Source organism: Podarcis tiliguerta (genome assembly GCF_965153285.1).
Source record: "Podarcis tiliguerta genome assembly, chromosome: 1".
NCBI lineage: Eukaryota > Metazoa > Chordata > Lepidosauria > Squamata > Lacertidae > Podarcis > Podarcis tiliguerta.
Window position 1 is genome coordinate 39,127,062 of NC_139534.1, and position 20,232 is coordinate 39,147,293.

General features: G+C 39.9%; 1 protein-coding gene across 3 annotated transcripts in view; it reads left to right on the forward strand.

Moving 5' to 3' along the window:
- Window positions 1–20,232, forward strand: part of LRP1B (LDL receptor related protein 1B) — a 728,211-nt gene that overhangs the window by 593,323 nt on the left and 114,656 nt on the right. For all 3 annotated transcript variants that reach the window (XM_083404224.1, XM_083404226.1, XM_083404225.1), the window contains 4 exons: window positions 12,225–12,365; window positions 16,094–16,219; window positions 17,761–17,892; window positions 18,614–18,748. In XM_083404224.1, coding sequence (XP_083260350.1) covers window positions 12,225–12,365; window positions 16,094–16,219; window positions 17,761–17,892; window positions 18,614–18,748 — 534 coding nt within the window. The remainder of the gene's footprint in view (window positions 1–12,224; window positions 12,366–16,093; window positions 16,220–17,760; window positions 17,893–18,613; window positions 18,749–20,232) is intronic.

Below are 20,232 nucleotides of genomic sequence, written 5' to 3' on the forward strand. Positions count from 1 at the left end.
CAGCAACTGAAAATGACATAGCCATGTCATGTTCTTCATTATACTATGAAGGACCCTGTATCATGATGTCATCACATAGCACATTTTCCCAGCTTTAATGTAGCTTATTGGCAGCCACTGACAGGATTAGGAAAACAGTGAGGTGATGTCACAACAACATAGTGTAAGTGATCCTTTGCATTACAGGAGAGATGGGGAAAGGGATCATGAGGATATACTTGTTAATCTCAAGTGCAATGGGTTGTGCTTCCCTGACTGGAGCTGCCAGACAGGGCAGTAAAAGCAAATCACTATTTTTTTAGTTAGTTAAAAATGTGAAACTGGAAATGTTCAGAGTTTGGGTATTTGGTTTTAATCAGGGTTCTCAAACTGTGATCTGTTGCCTACTCAGTGTTTCCAGACTGTGCTCTGCTACTTACTCCAACTGCTAATATTGCCAGCCTCAGAGGTGGTGGTGGTAGGGGGAGAGTCTGTTGTTGCTGTGTTTAGTTTCTTCTGCCTGCATCAGTGAGGGTGTGTTTTAATTTTGGGGGAGCAGAGAACTCAAACAGGCAGTGCTGCTGGTGCCAACTACCAGACTCTGCCTGCACCACTACCAGACCCATTTGGTTTTCCAGCACTATGGGCACATATGAGCCTGACGTTGGCACTGCCAAAGAGGCAGGATCAAAAACTGAACTATTTTAAATTAATAATTATTAATACTTGTTGTCATGGGAGCTGGAAATGCTTTTAAAACTTAGGGTGTTTTTTCAAGTTTTAAAAAACAATTCTGCAGCAATTCACAATGCCTGGCTCTATGAGAAGGAGGGTTCCTTTGGCTCTTGTTGAGAGCCCAAGTGCCTAGGGAACTGTTGGTGAAGAATGTGTATGTGTTTGAGGAGGAGGATAGACAGCTCTGCCGCTGTAAGAAGTAGGATTGGTGGTGGCTGGGGATCCCTGGATCGTGCTGAAGACCCCTTGATGTTTGGCACTGGCCCTGCAAATTGTGATGGGTACTCCGGTGGTGTTTGTACAGGGGGAATGGTCTCAAGTTCCATTGTCAGCATTACCAGTTAAAGAGCATAAATGGTAGGAGGACTGCATGCCAGAAACGTAGTTGCCAGACAGAATAGGGCAGCACTGTGCTAGGCAAATTAATGGCTCAACTAAGTCTAAGCAGCTAATTAAATTCATATTCCCCCAATAGATGTTTCAGTAGCTACCGTTTCTGTCGCTTACTAAGTCAAATGGTGAAACTGCATCTACATATTCAGAAGTGCCCACTTAGCCCTTAAAATTATTGTGCATTCTGCTGCCCATTTTTTGGTAAGGAGAACAGCCTCCCCTCATGCACCCTTTGCCCAAATCAAACTCCTCTTCCCAGATGCTTGGAAGCTGTGGCTGGATGGCTGCGTGGGAGCCGGTTGAAGTTAAATCCTTTGAAGACGCAGGTCCTCTGGCTGGGTCAGGGCGACATGGGGTTGGGCGGCCAATTCCCATCTCTTGCGGGGGCTCAATTAGTGCCAGCGCCTTCTGTCAAGAGCTTGGGTGTAACCTTAGACGCCTCCCTTTCCATGGAGGCACAGGTTGCAGCCACAGCAAAGGTGGCATTTTTCCATCTCCGCCGTATTAAGCTGTTGGTCCCCTACCTTTCTCGCCCTGATCTGGCCACAGTGATCCATGTGACGGTCACCTCCAGGCTTGATTATTGTAACTCAGTCTACGTGGGGATGCCCTTGAAGCTGACCCAGAAACTCCAGTGGGTGCAGAATGCCGCAGCGAGGCTCCTTAGGGGGTCCTTGCAGTGGGATCACATCCATCCAGTGCTTTACCAACTGCACTGGCTCCCAGTGGAGTACAGGGTCAGGTTTAAGGTCTGGTTTTGATCTTTAATGCCCTACGTGGCCTAGGACCCACATACCTGTGGGACCGCCACTCCTGGTATGCCCCGCGGAGGACCTTAAGGTCCACAAATGACAACACCTTGGAGGTTCCAAGTCGCAAAGTGGTTAGATTGGTCTCATCTAGGGCCAGGGCCTTTTCAGTACTGGCCCCAACTTGGTGAAACGCTCTGTCACAAGAGAGTAGGGCCCTGCGGGACGACATCTTTCTGCAGGGCCTGCAAGACAGAGCTGTTCCACCTGGCCTTTGGTTTGGACTCCGTCTGACCCTTATGTTTTCCCTCCCCTTACGGTTTTGATCCATGGGCTACTTTTAAAATGAGGCTGCATTTTAAATTGCATTTTAACCTGTATTTTTAGTTGGTTTCTCCCCCCCCCCCCCATTATGTTTTTATTGTAATTTTACTGGTGTTAGCCGCCCTCAGCCCAGCTCTGGCCGGGGAGGGCTGGTTATAAAGAAATTTATTTTTATTATTTTTTATTTTATTATTATTATTATTATTATTATTATTATTATTATTATTATTAGCTTTCCTAGAGAAAGATGGGGCTAGCACTATCTGTAAGGGATTTTTCTTCTCACAAATATATCATCACTGAAGAACAATTTGCATGGCTTGCCCCACTTTACCTGTTATGAGTGGTCAGGAGTAGCCATGGGGAGGGGCAGCATTGCAGATCTAGTCTCTTGGCAGCAGCATCACTTTTGCATGCAGGGCCAGTGTGGGGACAGGGCATGATAGCAGATGGCCTCTGTATGCAGAGAGGAAGACCCCAGCCCAGTTGGTGAAATCAGCAATGAGTGGAGATAGAATGATTCACTCTCTGTTTTTCCTGAGTCTTGGCAACAATGCTGCAAGGCCAGTGTTGATGCGACCCTGGGGCAGTTCCCTTCAGTTCCATGCCCCACACCTAAAAAAAGCTCCACTTCAGACATACTGCATTTGTTAGCAAGTAGCAATAAAGTTGAGAACCAACACCCTTTTTCCTTAGAAAGGCATTGTGATTTAGGCATTGATTTAGATTTTCTTAGACAATCTACATTTGGTGAACAGTGAGCCATTGTGAGGTGTGCAAAATCAATGCAGTTCACAGTGGATTTGCAAGGGGCAGGGGGGTCTTCTTTGGAGATGTTCTTTAGTCTTGTTCAAGCCCATCCCACTTGTGATTAAAAATTAAGGTAAATATGTCAAACAAGCTTTCTGTGAGTTAAGTGATAAATATAATATATTTGAACAAATAAACTAGGTATATAATTGATAAAATATGATACTGACCGTGGAAATTAGAATTAAGTATTGTTCTAGTAGTCAAACTTTCTGAAATGCACACATCAGCTGTGCACTTTTATATACTCTTATATAATGTAAAATTGTTTTCATTGTGTACCATGCTGATTTTAACAAAGATTTAATGGAAAGGTCCCCTGTTTTCCTCCATCTCATTTTCTGTGATAACCATGGCCGAAGGCAAAAAAAGTTCCTTTCCAATTCTTCATGTTTGTTTTGTATATGCACCAGGATATGCATGCATCCTAGCACAATTGTCATAGGATTTGATAACCAGTAATTAAGACTGTAACTACTATAATAACATACATTTTTATTGAATACAGAGGCAAACAAATGACAAATACTTTGAATACCTGAAGTGTTTTACTTATTTCACACAGTATAGAAATGTAGAAAGTTGTAGCTTATATTTTAAGCTAACTGATGCATACACATATTATATTATATTATATTATTATATTATATTATATTATATTATATTATATTATATTATATTATGACTTCCCCTAAACAGATATCCATCTACGTACTCTTTAGCAATTCAATGAGTCTTGAATTGGTTATAATGACAGGCAATATTCACTATAACAAATGTTAAATATATACAGTCGTACCTCCACTTGCGTATCCCTTTGCTTATGTGAACTTCGGGATACGTAAACGGCAAACCCAGAAGTATTTTTTGCTGCATGCAAATGCACAGAAGCGTTCTACCACCGCTTGTGCGTGTGCAGAAGCAGTCCCCCCGGTTGTGGAAACCTCAGGATTCAACCGCAGCTCCGGAATGGATCCTAGGGGTACCACTGTACACCTAAATTTTCTAACTGCCACAATATTCTTAAGCACATTAGCAGTAATAAATTAAATATATCTGGGCAATTTGTCCAGTTTTAAGTACAGTATATGGTTGTCATCTCTTAAGGATTTAAACAATCAATGAAAATTAATACCCCATCAGAATCTGTATTCAAAGTATTCTTTCAACTCTTGAAGGAAAAGATGTATCACTAAGTACAGAAGTGTTACTGTATATATATTTGTGTGTGTGTGTGTGTGTGTGTGTGTGTGTGTGTGTGTATTTGTGTGCGCACACTGGTATATATATATAAACACTTATATATCATTATAAACCAACTACAGTAATAAGTTTATAATTAGCTACTGGAAAACACTGTTGGCATAAACTGATTACATATTTTTAAATGTAACTTAATACTTAAAATATTAAAATAAAATAGTATGTGAATAGCACAGGTAGGTATTTTAATTTGATGTGTCTATCCTAATATTGATACACTTTAATCTTACACAGTTAATCAACTATTTAAGTGAAAACAGATGTTAGTGCCTAAGAATGTGTGAAGGACGCTTAAAAAGTATACAAGTTTTCTGCTTACATAGCACACTTGCTGCCTTTACATAATAGATGGAACTTAAACTGTGTTCTTCTGTGTTTTCTCTGTTCCAACTGAATGGGAACAAACATTGCTCTTTAGCTTAAGGTTATGTATTTGGCAGGTGAGCATAGAAAATCTCCTTTTGAATAACTAGGCTCTTTTATTTCTTTACTTCTTTACTTTACATTGAAATGTCAAGTCTTCCTGGTTCCTCAAAATGTAGTTGATTGCCTAGCCTTTGTGTGACTGGAACTTTTAGTTCCTGAGCTTAGTCAAATTTACTAATGGTTTTCCCCAATATGATGAAATTACAACTTCTACTGTAATTAAAGAATAGTTGTACAAAGGAAATGACATTGGCTCGCAGTTAGATTTTAATGGGATTTATGCAGCCTAAGAAGGATTTTAGCCATTGTCACTGCAAAGATGAAAACAAGATAACAGCATGTGGCTATTTTTGAGAATTCTGTTTTGATTTTTTGAATTTTTTTTAATTGTATAGGTGCAGGAGACTGCAAAGAAGGCCAATACTCTAAGGGCTAGTGATGAGATAACCCTGTGCTGAATTGTCTTCTAATTCTAATGTCTGTTGTGAAAAAATGATTCTGTGATCTGAGAACAAAGATAACAGGATTGTCTAATTACATGATTGGAATTAGCAGGAGAGGTAGGTGGACTAGAGACTATTTACTATTTATGCAAATAGCAACTATCTTAATTAGTAGTGCAATAGTCAGAAGAGCCTCACCATTACATGTTCCTTTGGGGGTATGCTGAACTGAAGAAGACATGTTCCTCAGATTGCACAGGGAAGCTCCCGGTTGCGGAGTTACCTGGTATAGGACTTGACAAGGAGCAAGAATTTTGTTAGGCCCATTAGTTGAACAGTGCTGTGAATATTCCGCTCATTAATTGCATAGGAAGCTACTATTTGAACACTTCTTTGTATGATTGAAGTCAGCTGAGTCTGACTCCTGATTGCCTCACTTTTGCAATGCTAGAACAGTGAAGGGTATGGCTAACATCCTAAACAATATCTAGCAATGATACTGACCACAGCAAACAGTCTCTCATTGCATGGATTTTGGGTTCCCGTTACAGCATTTATACATGGGTAGCCTAGGCATGCAATAAATAAATACAGTACTGTGAGTTTTGATCAATCATAAATAACGTAGGAAGGGTGAAAGTGTTTGTTATTGTGAATAGAATTTGTCTTAGTACTGGAGGAGGATAGTGTTGCCTAACCTTTTCTCTGTTTGCATGTTGTTGTTCTGTACCCATCTAACAGAACTGTGCCAGGCTTGATGATCTGGTCCATAATTAGAAATTCTCTTTCATAGATCCATTGTTTTATTTAATGCTCTTGCTGTCCCCATCTTATGTCCATGCCAGTGGCTGTAAAAACACATTCATTGTACCTCTTCAGAAACATTTACAATAATAATAATAATAATGTGTACAGAACAATCTTTTCACAGAATCATTGGTTTAGGAGATGCCATTATCATTTTATAAATTTATCATATTGCACAGGAAGTGGATACCATCACATCTGAACTTAATTAACCTGTAGATCTGTTTAAAGTGTTAGGGAAAAAATGCATTCGTTATTACTGTGGTTCAGTGAGGCATTCACAATGTATCTGTATAGATGCACAAAGCATCTGTATAGGTTCCTAATAAACACTTTGAATTTCTATGCATTATGAGTAAGAAAAGAACGAGTCTATGTCATTGGTATATATGAAATGCCGTGATACATATATTTGGGCTCCAATCCTATACCTACTTGCCAGGTGATAACCCCCATTGAACTCAATGACTGGGGTCCAGTTGATGCCCTTATGCTCACAAAAGGGCCTTTGATCCACTGGATGCCTACTCCAACAGAAAAAGAGGGGAGGCATATTTTACTGATTCCCCCTCAACCCTGCATCCCCTGAAAATCAACTTCAAATAATTGATTCTCCATAAGAGGGTGACATAGGGGAGGGGGAAAGACAAAATGACAATACTCCCCTCCCCTTTCAGCAGTAGACATGTCTGTTGGATCAAAAGGCCACCCCTTCCACGAGTGCAGCGTATAGACATGCTTAAGATTGTTCTGTTAATCTTAGCTGCTTTGATTTTCTGTTAATCATAGCTGCTTTGCTTTTCTGTTCTCATGTTTGCTTCAAGAGTATTTTTTTAAAGTAAATTAATTATATGTAGATATGCCTGATTTACAAAATATCAGATATATATGGGATTAGCAGCCCACTTTATTGCACTATTGCAATATAGTAAAGGTAAAGGGACCCCTGACCTTTAGGTCCAGTCGTGACCGACTCTGGGGTTGTGGCGCTCATCTCACTTTATTGGCCGAGGGAGCCGGCATTTGTCTGCAGACAGCTTCCAGGTCATGTGGCCAGCATGACCAAGCTGCTTCTGGTGAACCTTAGCAGCTCACAGAAACGCCGTTTACCTTTCCGCTAGAAAGCGGTACCTATTTATCTACTTGCACTTAGGGGTGCTTTCGAACTGCTAGGTGGGCAGGAGCTGGGACCGAGCAACAGGAGCTCACCCCCTCGCGGGGATTCGAACCGCCGACCTTCTGATCGGCAAGTTCTAGGCTCTGTGGTTTAACCCACAGCGCCACCCGCATCCCTATTGCAATATAGTGTCTTCTAAATTTAAGAAGCAATTGAAGAGGTATTAAAAGGGAATTGGCTTCAATAGGAGTGGGTGGGTGCCACTGATGTCACCATGATGTCCTCGAGTTGTACTACAACAGGCCATTTGCAGGGGAGGGGCAGATTTGGCTGCCAAGAGCAGCTCTGTCACTCCCATGTTCAGCAGAGTTAGAATAAAGAAAGGGGGAGGGAATGGGAAGGACCACTGTACCACCATCACCAAGGATAAGCCCCCTGAATTTTTTAAAAAAGAATTTTAACCCTTCAAGTCATACCTATTTTCAGGAGAGTGATTTTTGGCCCCTCCTGAAATTTGAGCCATTTGTGAACTTTGGTTCAGCCCCAGAATTTACTTTTTTCTTGGTTGATTCAATAAAAGCACAAAAGTGGGGAGTGGGGAGGAGATGAAACCTTGGGTGAGGTTGTGTGTTTTGTGTGAGAGCCTGGAGAAAGGAGGCTGAGTATTATAGGTTGTTGGGCTATTGAGTTGTAAATTAATTAAAAGTAAGCAGCTCTGTGGAATTAGACAACTGTTTAGACTTCGTTGTTCTCTGTGGAAAGCTGACCTAAGGCTATGATGAAACAGGACTCTATCCCCTTGGGGACATTAGCATATCACTAGGTAGACCCGGGTGAAGGCACTGACCTGGTGTTCTGAGAGCACATTTTTGCAATGTTAATTAGTAATAAGGGCTTATTGGCTGTCAGGCAATTCAGCAAACAATAAAGAAAGGAGCTGGTCTTCTAATAGCTAGGACTTGTGCTGACAAATTACTTTGCTATTTGTTATAAATGACATGTGTTTGTTGCCTCATTACACAACATTTCAGCAGATATGTCAAGAGGCATCATCTTAATAAGACCTTAGGAGACCCAACTGCTTCCTCTTCAGGAAGCCTGCCATTTTGCACCTTTGGCCAGCAGTGGGATGCCTGCCCCACCCCCTGCAGACTGACTGGTTGAGAGCCCACATTGACTCAATCTGCTAGGGGAGAGGGGCTATAACGAGACCTGGGCTGATGAGGTCTCCCTTTTCGAGGGAATGGCTTTGGAGGGAGGCAAGGGCCCATAACATCATATTCCCTGGGGATAGCCTTGCCCTAATTGTTTAAAATGTTTAAAGTTGTTTTAACTGCTTTTTAATGTGTGTGTTTTAATTGGGAGGGAGGGGTTGCTTTTAATTAAGAGAGGTAAGATGTGCCTTGGAAGAGGGGAGCTGGGGAGAGCAGTGGAGGACTCCACTTGCAATGGTTCTGAGCAATGGGAGGTATAGAGTGGGGCAGGCCTTGTAAGGGGCACACGGCCAACCAGATGCCTGTGTGAAACCCACAAGCCGGACCTGAGCACAAGAACACCCTCCCCTCCTGTGGCTTACAGCGAGTGATATTCAGAAGCATATTGCCTCTGACCGTGGCAACACAGCATAGTTATGGTACTAAAGGTAAAGGGACCCCTGACCGTTAGGTCCAGTCGTGACTGACTCTGGGGTTGCGGTGCTCATCTCGCTTTATTGGCCGAGGGAGCCGGCGTTCAGCTTCCAAGTCTTGTGGCCAGCATGACTAAGCCGCTTCTGGCGAACCAGAGCAGCGCACGGAAACGCCGTTTACCTTCCCGCCGGAGTGGTACCTATTTATCTACTTGCACTTTGACATGCTTTCAAACTGCTAGGTTGGCAGGAGCAGGGACCGAGCAACGGGAGCTCACCCCGTCACGGGGATTCGAACCGCCAACCTTCTGATCGGCAAGTCCTAGGCTCTGTGGTTTAACCCACAGCGCCATCCGCGTCCCTAGTTATGGTACTAGCTAGTTATGGTACTAGCTACCGATAAAATTATCTGCTGAGAATTTGTCTAACCCTTTCTTAGAAACCCATCTAAATTAGTGGCTATCGCTCCCTGCTATGAGTTTAGCTATGTTCTGCGTGCTGAAGAACTGGATCTTTTAACATACAGCTTCGCATGAGTTCTAGTGTCATGAGAGAGGGAGGAGGAAAAAATCATGTATCCACTTTCTCTATGCCATGCATCATTTTATAAACTTCTGTGACGTCACCTCTTACCTTTCCTCTAAACCAAAAAGCCATTCATGCTGAAATCTTTCCTCACAGGAGAATTGTTCCATCCCCTTGATTGTTTTCATTGCCCGTTTCAAAATCTTTTCCAACTCAAGAATATCCTTTTTGATATGAGACAACCAGAACTGTGCACATTATTCCAAATACAGTTGCACCATAGATTTGTATAATTGCATGATGATAGAGGTAGTTATATTTTCAGTTCCTTTACTAATGATCCCAAGTATGGAATTTGCCTTTTTAACAGCTGTCAGTTGATTATTATTCATATTTAGAATTCCTGTGTGAACCCTTCAATAACATGCTAATGATCCTGTGTTTTCTGATTGAAAATAATGAGCTTTTTTTTAGCAAGAGAAAATATTAATTCAATTTACCTATTTTATTAATGTTTATTTAATGTATGCATTATTTAATTACATCCCACTTTTTGACCATATGATCTCTAAGGCAATTTATAACAATCAATTAATTTTTAAAAAATATCTTAGACAGTTACATAAAACAGAACATATATAACTTATACAAAGCAGACCACAGTAAGAGAACAATGGGTTTTATCCAACAAAGGCATCCCATTAGTGCAATAACTTTTTTCCAGGAAGTATTTGCTTAAATACTTCCTGGTTCCTCCAGCCTTTCCTAGGAGATTTGAGGGGCATGAGGTATGAGGATAGGAGAACGAAAGGAAGTCCCATTACAAAGGCGGAAGTCCACATTAACATGACAATCTCCCAATTGAACAGACAGGTAAAAATATGCACCCCCATACAAGATGCAACAGTCCATATGAGAAAGACATATTACCCCATACATGTATATTATGCAACAATACCTACAAGTATTGACCTACGGTCAATCCAGGATACCAAAATCCACTTCCTTCACATGTGTGTTCTGGACCCTTTCTTATTCTCCTAGGCTTTTAAAAATGTTTGGGCTTTTTAATAAGAACTAAGAAATTAGTCCTAAGCCTGTGATCCTGTGCACATTTACCAGAGAACTCAATTGTTCTTACTTAAAGAGTATGTATGTATAAGTATGTGCCGTAAAGGACTTTTACACTTTGGTTTTGGGGTGTTGTTGTTGTTTTTTTTTAAAAAAATACTGCTTTTAACTGCATTTGGTTGCATTTTTGTATTGATAGAGTTTTATCATTTTATTTGTAAACTGCCCAGGAACCTGATCTTGAAGAGTGTGGTAGAAATTATTTAGTAAGCTAAATAAATACATGGTGAGAAAGTAGGTGCCTGAGTCGTAGTTTTGGTGGTGAACTTATTTGATTGTCTGGCATTTGCCTTAATAAAGAGTTCCCCTTTCAAAAAATGAAAAAGCAACAGCAGAAGACATGTCCTCTAAAGTCTCTGCTCCTTCTTGCTTTTCCCCTTACCAGCCATTTTACAAGCACAAGTTGTCATAGGTTGCTGGGACTGGTCTCATAACTCCCAGGAAATAGTTCTGGAGCCATTGATAGTGCTGGCCTGCTCTGTGTTTTTGAAAGGCAACTTGCATGATGATTCTATATAATACACCAGCTTTTGAGCCGCACTTGTCCAGTTACAATGATTTTCAACAGAGGATGGGACTATTTTTATTTATTTATTTATTTATTTTAAGTTTAATTATTATTGAGTACAGTGGTACCTCAGGTTACAGACCCCGCTAACCCAGAAATAGTGCTTCCGGTTAAGAACTTTGCTTCAGGATGAGAACAAAAATTGTGCTCCGGCGGCGCGGCAGCAGCAGGAGGCCCCATTAGCTAAAGTGGTGCTTCAGGTTAAGAACAGTTTCAGGTTAAGAACGGACCTCCGGAACGAATTAAGTACTTAACCCAAAGTACTACTGTATAGATATACATATACATATATTCTTGAGGAATTACAAAATAATCCCTTAATACATTTTACATCTACCCATACAAATCTTTTCCCACCCGTGACTTCCTACCACCTCACTGCAGCTTTCCTTTTGCAATTTTTTTCTTTACTGTGTTATTTGTTCTTCATTTTGTTTTAAGTCTCCCAATTCTTTCTCTTTCAATAATACTCTTTACAAGATTTAGTCAAAACATAACTAGGATATAGTTTGAAAACAATGGGGTTTTTTCATGTAATCTCTTACACACAGTCAATCTTTTTGGGCTTTTTGGGGGCTTTTTGAGTGGGTTGGCTATATTTCAGTGCTGGAGCTAGGGGATGAACCTCCACTTGTGCTGAGAGCCTGGTACCCAGTGTTATAATATAATGCCTTTCTTCTAGACATAATAGACTATTTTGGTCCCTTAGAGTTCCTGGAATGGTTTTGATTGTGAACAAAAAAACCATCAAAACTGTTTCCGGAACTCTAAGGTATGGTATTTTGCTTCGTATTTCTAACTGTGGTGCCGCTCATACAGCATCATGCATTGTGCTTAATTAAACAGTATTATGTTCTAATTGTTATTTCTCTTAATTATTATTAATAGGGAGATAGAGAATTGTAAAAAAAAAAAGAGAGAGACTTTAGGTATTTGACAAATCTTTGCCATTTTTAGCACTGTAACGTTATAGAACTGTCATTGTTCATGGGTCTTATTTTAATACATTGGATGGGTGGTATTGTTTTTTTCTATTTGGCTATGTATTTTGTGGGTTTTTTGGTGCGTTTATGTTGTAAACTGCTTTGTGATCTTCGGATGAAGGGTGGTATATCAAATAAATAAATCCAACCACCCACATGATATTATTTATTGTTCATTAAGAATGCTTAGGTGCAGAGAGAGGCATTTTTAAAAATAAAATAATACATTAAAAACATTTTACTTCATAAATAACTAAGACACCATATGGGAATCTATTTTTATATGAAAGTTGTTATATTAGTAAATAGGTGTTTTTCCTTAATGATAAACATTATCTTTACAGATCGGAAGCTATGGTGGGCAGACCAAAACTTAGGCCAGCTGGGCACCTGCAATAAGAAAGATGGACGAAATCCCACAGTTCTGCGAAACAAAACTGCAGGAGTTGTACATATGAAGGTGTATGATAAAGCAGCACAACAAGGTAAACTGTATTTTCTATGATTATGATCAGTTGAATGGTTTGCTCCAGTGATCCGTGAGCAGAACTCCACTCTTCTCTCACAAATAGAATCAAAGAAGTTATTTTCACAAGTTATTCTTTCCTGCTATTATTCCCTGAATTTTTTTCTCCAAAGGGTTCAGAAGCCCTCTGGAGAAGCCTAAGAGGTGGGACAGAGAGTGCAGAAGAATCAATAAATACTGTGTCTCCTCTTCACTGAATCGAATCCCCATCCATTGAATGGCAGAAGTACTTTCATTGAAGGAAACTCACCTTAGAGCATCTGCTCTTGATGATAGATCAGTTGTATTAGTACCAAATAAATGGAATATAACTATTTCCATACTAGTATTTGTAACCTGAACCACTAATGAAAACCACATTGCTTGGGTTTAATAAAGGCAACATCATAACTTTACATCAACTTTGGATTTAATAAAAGCAAAAACTTCATTTAGCATCAATTATCTGCAGATTCTGCAGTTAGTTTTTTGGGGGATGGGTGAATCAGAAAGGCCTCAATGAGAACTCCTGTCTGTTCTTCATTGAGCCTGTTGCCCTTGAATGGAAGGTCTAAAGGACCCCAACTCCTTTATTTTGTAGTGAAGTCTAAGGATGCTCCTCTTTTTTCCCATTTTACTAACATTGTAACTGCGACTTTGGCTAATTCACCAGCAGGATTGCTACTACTGCTTGTACTACAAGCAGTTCCTTCCAGCTCTAAAATTTTATAATCCTGGTTCCCAGTACCTGTCTGCCTTAATGGAGGTAGCCCCCACGAGACCGCAGGGATAGAAGGCAAAGGAAAACAAGAATGATAGAGGGTCAATCATTCTTGGAAGTTCCTCTCAGGGAAGGGAGGAACAGGCTTCACTCACAGTTCTCGCACTGGCATGGAATGAGGGCGGCAGGAAGACTCTTGAGAGCAAAAAGCACTTTGCCTGGCGAAACCCTCCTATGCCGCCATTAAGAAGCAGAAGTTATCCTGTTAACTGGATTTCTAACTGGCTTTAAAGTCAGGCACACTCCAAGAGAAGCTGCTGTCATCAGAACTGTGGAATTACCCAGCTGCATTGATCTGAGGTTTGGAACTGAGGAAATATTTTATTTGGTGTGGGCTGTGGATGGCAAAGAGGAGAGCCTCCGGTTTCCTGTTTACTTTGAGTTTCTTTATGAATGATTCGGCAACCCTCTCCAGATGCAAAATCTTAAAGATATAAAATGAAGATGGTCTGCAGTATGGAATAACGCCTGTGATTAAAACAACAGTTATCTGCATGTGGTTTAAAGAGATAGAAGGAGGGGAGAACTCTACTGCTGGAATGGATTATCTTGGGAAATTAGATCAGATACCACCCTTAAAAACAACAGAGAAGAGATATAACTCAAGTGGACTTTGGCCAAAATGCAGTCGTAAAGATTTGGGGCAGCAGACGAGGGAGGCATGGAGACACTGATGGTGATTAATTAAAGTGAAGTACTTCAAGATGTCCTGTGGTGGAAGTTGGATCCTTCTTTCTCAGGCTGTGGAAACTTCAACACTCTTGACTGAGTAGCAAGAAAGAGTGGACTGTTGGAGTATGTTGTTGTCCAGAAACATTGAGCAAGATGAGAGCACGAGCTAATGAGATATTCTGAGAATTCTCCAAGATTATAGCCCCAGCCCAGCTATGCTGAGAGACAACAGCAATTGGAGGAATTTCAAGAATGGGACAGCGGACAAAGGCCAAGGACTTTATAATTGGATATATTCAGACTTGACACACGCAGAGAAAAGGAAAATAATTAGAGCACCTGTTTTGAAATCCTATGAAAAGTTAGATAATGTAATAACACAAATAGTATTCACCTAAAATGCAGCTGTTACCTTAACGATTAATATACCAACTGAAATGTAATTAGAAGTTAATTTTTTAAAAATGAAACACAGCAATATAAGAACTGGACAAAAAACATTGATCAAGGAGCACAGGAAACCACTTTGATTAAATTATATAAATATAGAATTAATTGGAATTATTTTGATATTAATTGTTATCTGCATAATTGGCAAAAGTGTGGTAATATTGGGTAATTATTGGCCGCTCACCCACTCTGGCACAGTTGGCCCCAGAGTGTCAAGGGAATATTGGGTAATTATTTGAAAACAAATATTTCTTTTAAAAAAATGAAGGGGGAAAATTCTATAATTCTATGAGTCTGATACCCCAGCTATAACAATATTGTAGATACTGCATTTCGATATTGATGCAGAGATAGGGACTTTTCATTCTGCCTGCTCCCTCTACCCCTTGAGCTTGCAACAAGAGAGTCCTGCAGCTGGCCCACCCTGTTAGGATCGCCCTACTCTTGTGTAGGACCCTGGCAGAGACACATGCCCAACCAGCATGTTCTCTCCCTCCTGGTTGATCATTCGGGAGCTTCAAAAGCTTTCTTCAGCCCCAACATCACAGCGACTGATACCAAGAAGCATCAGCACACTTAGGGATCTGCAGAGTATTCGCAGTTTGTGTAACAGAACTCAGTAGCACAGCATTTTGGCTAATCTACTTTATTTACATATAATACACTCGGAGCATTCTGCTTTAGCTCCTTCCTCTTTCTCATCAGACCGCAAAGAGAGAAAGAAAAAAGGACAATAGTCCCACTTCACGGAACACAGTAACATAAACATCCTGTCTTCATCACTTCCCACATTGTGGAATGAAAACATACACCGTCATGTGATAGACAACAATCTCATGACTGCAAACATGGGTAAAGAATCCTATCACACCCATCTTGCCTGTTCTCCAGGAGGCTGGTTGAAAGACCACTTACCCACCCACAAAGCAGAGGGAAGTGAAAGAGCAAAAACCTTACAACTTATATAGCTAATGCCTTCACTACAGTCTAGTACACAGTTATGCACATTTAAATTTCATTGAAATCTATGGGGCTTAATTGTACTCTGCCCTGGGTGGCAGCTTTCATTACTAGAATACAGACTTCTTGACTTATAATTAGAGTTAAAGGGAGGGGAATGCCAAATAGTTTGGAAAGCGGCCATGTGGTTAAAATATTTTTTTATTGAAGATTTTGATAACTTTGTAAAATATTGCAAACCTCATGGTTTGAAGACTTTAAAAGTACATAAATTTGAAATAGAATTATGATGGACTGTAAACAGAAAACTTGCATTTCATAATTAAATGAATTTGATGATTATTTTGCCACTGCAATATTTTCCAAAAAAAAAATCCTACTTTTTAATTGAAATACTATATAAATATGTTTTAAATTCATGTCAGCATTACATGACTAAAAGCATAGTCCTACTTGTCTACTTCGAAGCGCGTTCCTCTGGTCCCCTGATTGCCAGTGCTGGAGGCCCAATCTGGGTCACGATCCTAGAGTGGTGCATAAGGTGCTTTAATTGCTCCACACTGATACAATAAAATGTTTTTGCAGTGCAAACTGTAGGTGTGGATAGCCAACCCAGATTGGAACTCCAGTGGGGGCTAATGGTTAAAGTGCCCCCTGCCCTGAATTTTAGGGCACCCATCTCAATCAAAGCTTTTACTCTGGTATTGTGGAACAGAACCTATACTCAAGGGCAGAATTAGGCAATTAAGGTCACATGTAGTTTAGCCTTTACGTATTTGTATTCCACACATAATTGTTACATTGCTTTCTATTTCATCCCCCTCCCCAACTCCATTGTATTATAGGTAGCAATTCATGTCAACACAATAACGGAGGATGTTCCCAACTTTGCTTACCAACTTCAGAATCAACCCGGACATGCTTGTGTACTGTAGGCTATAACCTTCGGAAAAACCGTATGTCATGTCAAGGTACAGCTTCACTATTACCAAAATAAAATAAAATAAAATAATAATGCATACTAAAGGAAATAAATAAATAAAAACCACCGGAGTAAATTTCCTACTGCTTCATAGTTGGGAAATAAAATGACTCTGGATCCTTCCCAGTGTATTTTTGGTATGTTATTGCTATTACAGGTTTTCCTATACTAACTTTATAGAATTTACAAAATTAACTAATACGGGGATTTGTTGTAATTCCAGTCTCTGCATTTTGATGTTAATAACAGAAAGCTAGTTCTTGCAGTTTCAGAATTAGTGATTTTGGAGCCTTCTGACATGTTGCTTCTAACAAACATATGGAAATATGCAAAAGGCCCAAAGAATTTGTAACAGTTGATTTCACTCTCTCTTTGTGCGTTTTCAAACTTTTCCATCAGCTATATATCAGTGTGTTAGTAAGTTGTACACATGCCCTGAAATAATTGCTTGAAACAGCACTTTTAAATTATGTTCTTGGGAACACTAGGTTTCCGTGGAAGCTTATTAGGGGGTTCTTTATAAGAAAGGACATGGTTTCTTGAAAGACAGCTTGTCTGCTATTATTGATGTTCCTCTTTAATGTTTGATTCATTCTCGGTTCACATAATCCTCTACAAGGCAAGAAAGTTAATGTGGGAAATGTTCTCTGAGTTTAGAAAGTTTGAAAACCATTGGCTCAAAGTAATCAATATTTGTAGACGTTTCACAGGGCAAACCATACAAACCATCAAATGTTCCAGGAGTTTCCTTGAAAATCAAGCTTTTATTTTAGTTTATTTTTTTAAAAGAAACCATATATCCTTTTAATATTTGCAGATATAAGAGGAAACGTGAAGAGAATATTCTGCCCAAGTGCTTAGTAAGAGTAATATTCCTCCCACCTTGCCATTTTCTGTTTAAAGCCATGTGGAAATGGCCTCTCAGAATGGGGAAAGTGTCAGCCACCGCAGGGATTTCTTTGGGGTGGGGGGTGGAAATTAACATTTTAGAAATGTTGTTAAAAAAAAGGTGTGGTTTTTTTGTTTTGTTTTTGGCTCAGCTTTAATTTTGTCCAATGAATGCAAAGGGACTGGAGTAATTAAATTATAGTGCTATTTAGAAGTAGCTCACCAGCTGGGGTGTAGCCCCTATGCTAGGTTCCCAACAAGTCAGTCACTTATCATGAGGGAGAAGGGAAGGGTTGAGGGGCCATGGTGGTGGTCACGGTGCAAATGAACTGGGAGAAGCACCAGATTGGTTCCAAAGGAAACCATTTGCCTCAGACTTATTCCTAGGTAAATGGATATAGAATAAGCATTAGGTGCTTATTTTTTCATACAACTTTTTTGTATGAACTTTTGTGTTCCATTTATATGTTCTACCATTAATTAGGTAAGATCCCCAAAACAGCTATTAGGCTATTAATGAGATTTGATGTTGATTCCTCTTTCCCTTCCAATGTCCCTTGAAGTCCCCATCATCCACCTCAGTTGCTGATATTCATAATGGTTTTAATCTTTACTGTTTCTGTACATGTGTGTTTTCTTTAGGCATAGAATCATTCCTGATGTATTCTGTTCATGAAGGAATCAGAGGAGTTCCTCTTGATCCAAATGATAAGACAGATGCATTAATGCCTATATCAGGAGCCTCATTTGCTGTGGGCATAGATTTTCATGCAGGTGAATACAAATATTTATCTTTATTTTACACATATTTTAACATCTTGAGCAGCTACAAAATATTGTCACCATAATCTTTTTGGGAAGCGACTTGTGAGTTCAAGGAGGGAGCAGAAGTCCTGAATCTTTGATGCAACTGACCGTGAAACCTTTTATCAGAGTTGATCTATACTTGCCAACCTAGATTACGTCCATACTAACTAAACATTTGAAAGACAAATGCTTATGTTACTGTTAGAAGGGACAAGTGGAAGGCAAGTGTGTATAAAAACTTAATACAGCAGTGGCTCATGGGAGTGGGGGTGGAGGTGTGTCATTTCTGTGGGTGTAATGCCACCAACCCAGTGCCCCCAATCCCAATGAGGGCAACACCGCCTGGAGGACCAAACTTATACAACATCATATCTGTCCTGTGTATTCACACTTCTGTCAATAAGACGGTACAATAAGAAGTACACTGCCTATGTGTACCAACATTCCCCCCTAGTCTTGCAGAGTTACATAAATCACAGCAGCTATGTACACATCCCGAAGATGGAAGCACTGTTTCTCATCAATGGCATCTCCATGCACTTGAGGTGCTAAGAAGAGGCCGCCATTAGAACAAGCCCATCCCACAAGTTGATTAAGTTGATTAATGTTTTAAGTTGATTAATGGCATTTATTACAGATTTAAGGTTGTGTTTTTGATAATTGCTAATTTTTAATATTTCTTTCGTAGGAAATGATACAATCTACTGGACAGACATGGGGTTCAACAAAATAAGCAGAGCTAGAAGGGACCAGACTTGGAAGGAAGACATCATTACAAATGGTTTGGGAAGAGTAGAAGGCATTGCAGTGGATTGGATAGCGGGTAACACCAGTTCTTCATTTTTAATTATTTAGGTTCATTTAGGTTTTGCTTGACTTTTCTGTTTTTTATTACCTTTCATATGAAAAACATCAGTCTCATTTCACATCCGCCCCCCAAGGAACAATAAATAGAATAGTACTGTGGCAATTTATATATATGAAACAAATGATTGTAAAAGTAGATTAATAAGATTGCACAAGAGAAGAGCAAGAGCATGTTTGCACTTTGTCATTCCAGTACTGAAGAGAGAACGACGCTCTTTAGTATGAACCGATCATTTTGCTGTCTCTTTCTTTTAGTTTATATGCCACCATATAAACTATATCCAATGTTTTCATGCATATGAGTGTGGGTTAATTGTTTTCCGTCTGTTGGCAATAGCTAATGTGCTGCCATTAATAAATGTTATTACCAATTATCTGTCATCTGGTATTATCATGTTATTTAAATGGATGGCTAAGCACAATCTTGGTTGATGAGACTGTACAAAGCAGCATGGCCACCACTGACCTCACAGCCCTGCTATGTTTGGTGGCCTTGGCAGAAAGTGGATGGGAGGTAGATTGCTGCGGCAGCCTATAGCTCATGAAGCAGTTGAGCCCATATTTGACTTGATGCTGCATGTGATAGCAGTGAAACCATTTCAAGAACCAACAGCTCCTGGACCAGCTTAGAACCTCCCATTCCCTGCCACATTGCTGTTGGTGGGGATCCTACTGCCCACCTAGGAAAGTGCTACACTGATCACTCCATTGTCATTGGCTGACCGAAGGCTGGCTTAGGTAGTAGAGCTCAGTAGAGGTGCACTTCCATCCAATCCACACACATTGACAGTTTGGATTGTTCTCCCACAGCAATTGGTTATTGGTATGATGATGATGATTTTGCATTTATCCATGTCTTCAAGTACTGAATTGGTGCCCCCCCTCCCTGAATTTAATAGTCTGTGGCTATCATGTCTTTTTCTTTTCTTCCAACATTAAATCCTAACCATTATGATTTGTTCATATTAACCTTACGACCTGATAATAATGCAAATTCTGAGTGTATTTTTATCCCATTCTCAAACCTCTCTGCTGGGTCAAGCAAAGTTAATTTGCAATCATCTGCATATAGTCTTACCCTGCACTTTTAAAAAATGTTAACCCCTTTTAGTTTTGAACATAGATAAACTCTGTGAAATACTTGATTGATAAAGCCAGTGCTTTCCCCCCTAAAAAAATGTTTAGGGGGTACTCTCATTTTCCTACTCATATTGAAATACTGCCCCTCAATGAGGCCAAACCTAAGATTCACAAAATATTTAGGGGTGTGCATACCCCTGTGTCCCCCCCAGAAAAAAGCACTTGATAAAGTAAATACTAACAGAGATAGGGAAGCTCTGATACATCCTCTATAAAGATGGAGAGTATCAGAACCCATCCCTTGATACTGTAACAAATGCCAGGGAGGTTGGATAGATCTATCCATGTGATAAATTTCTC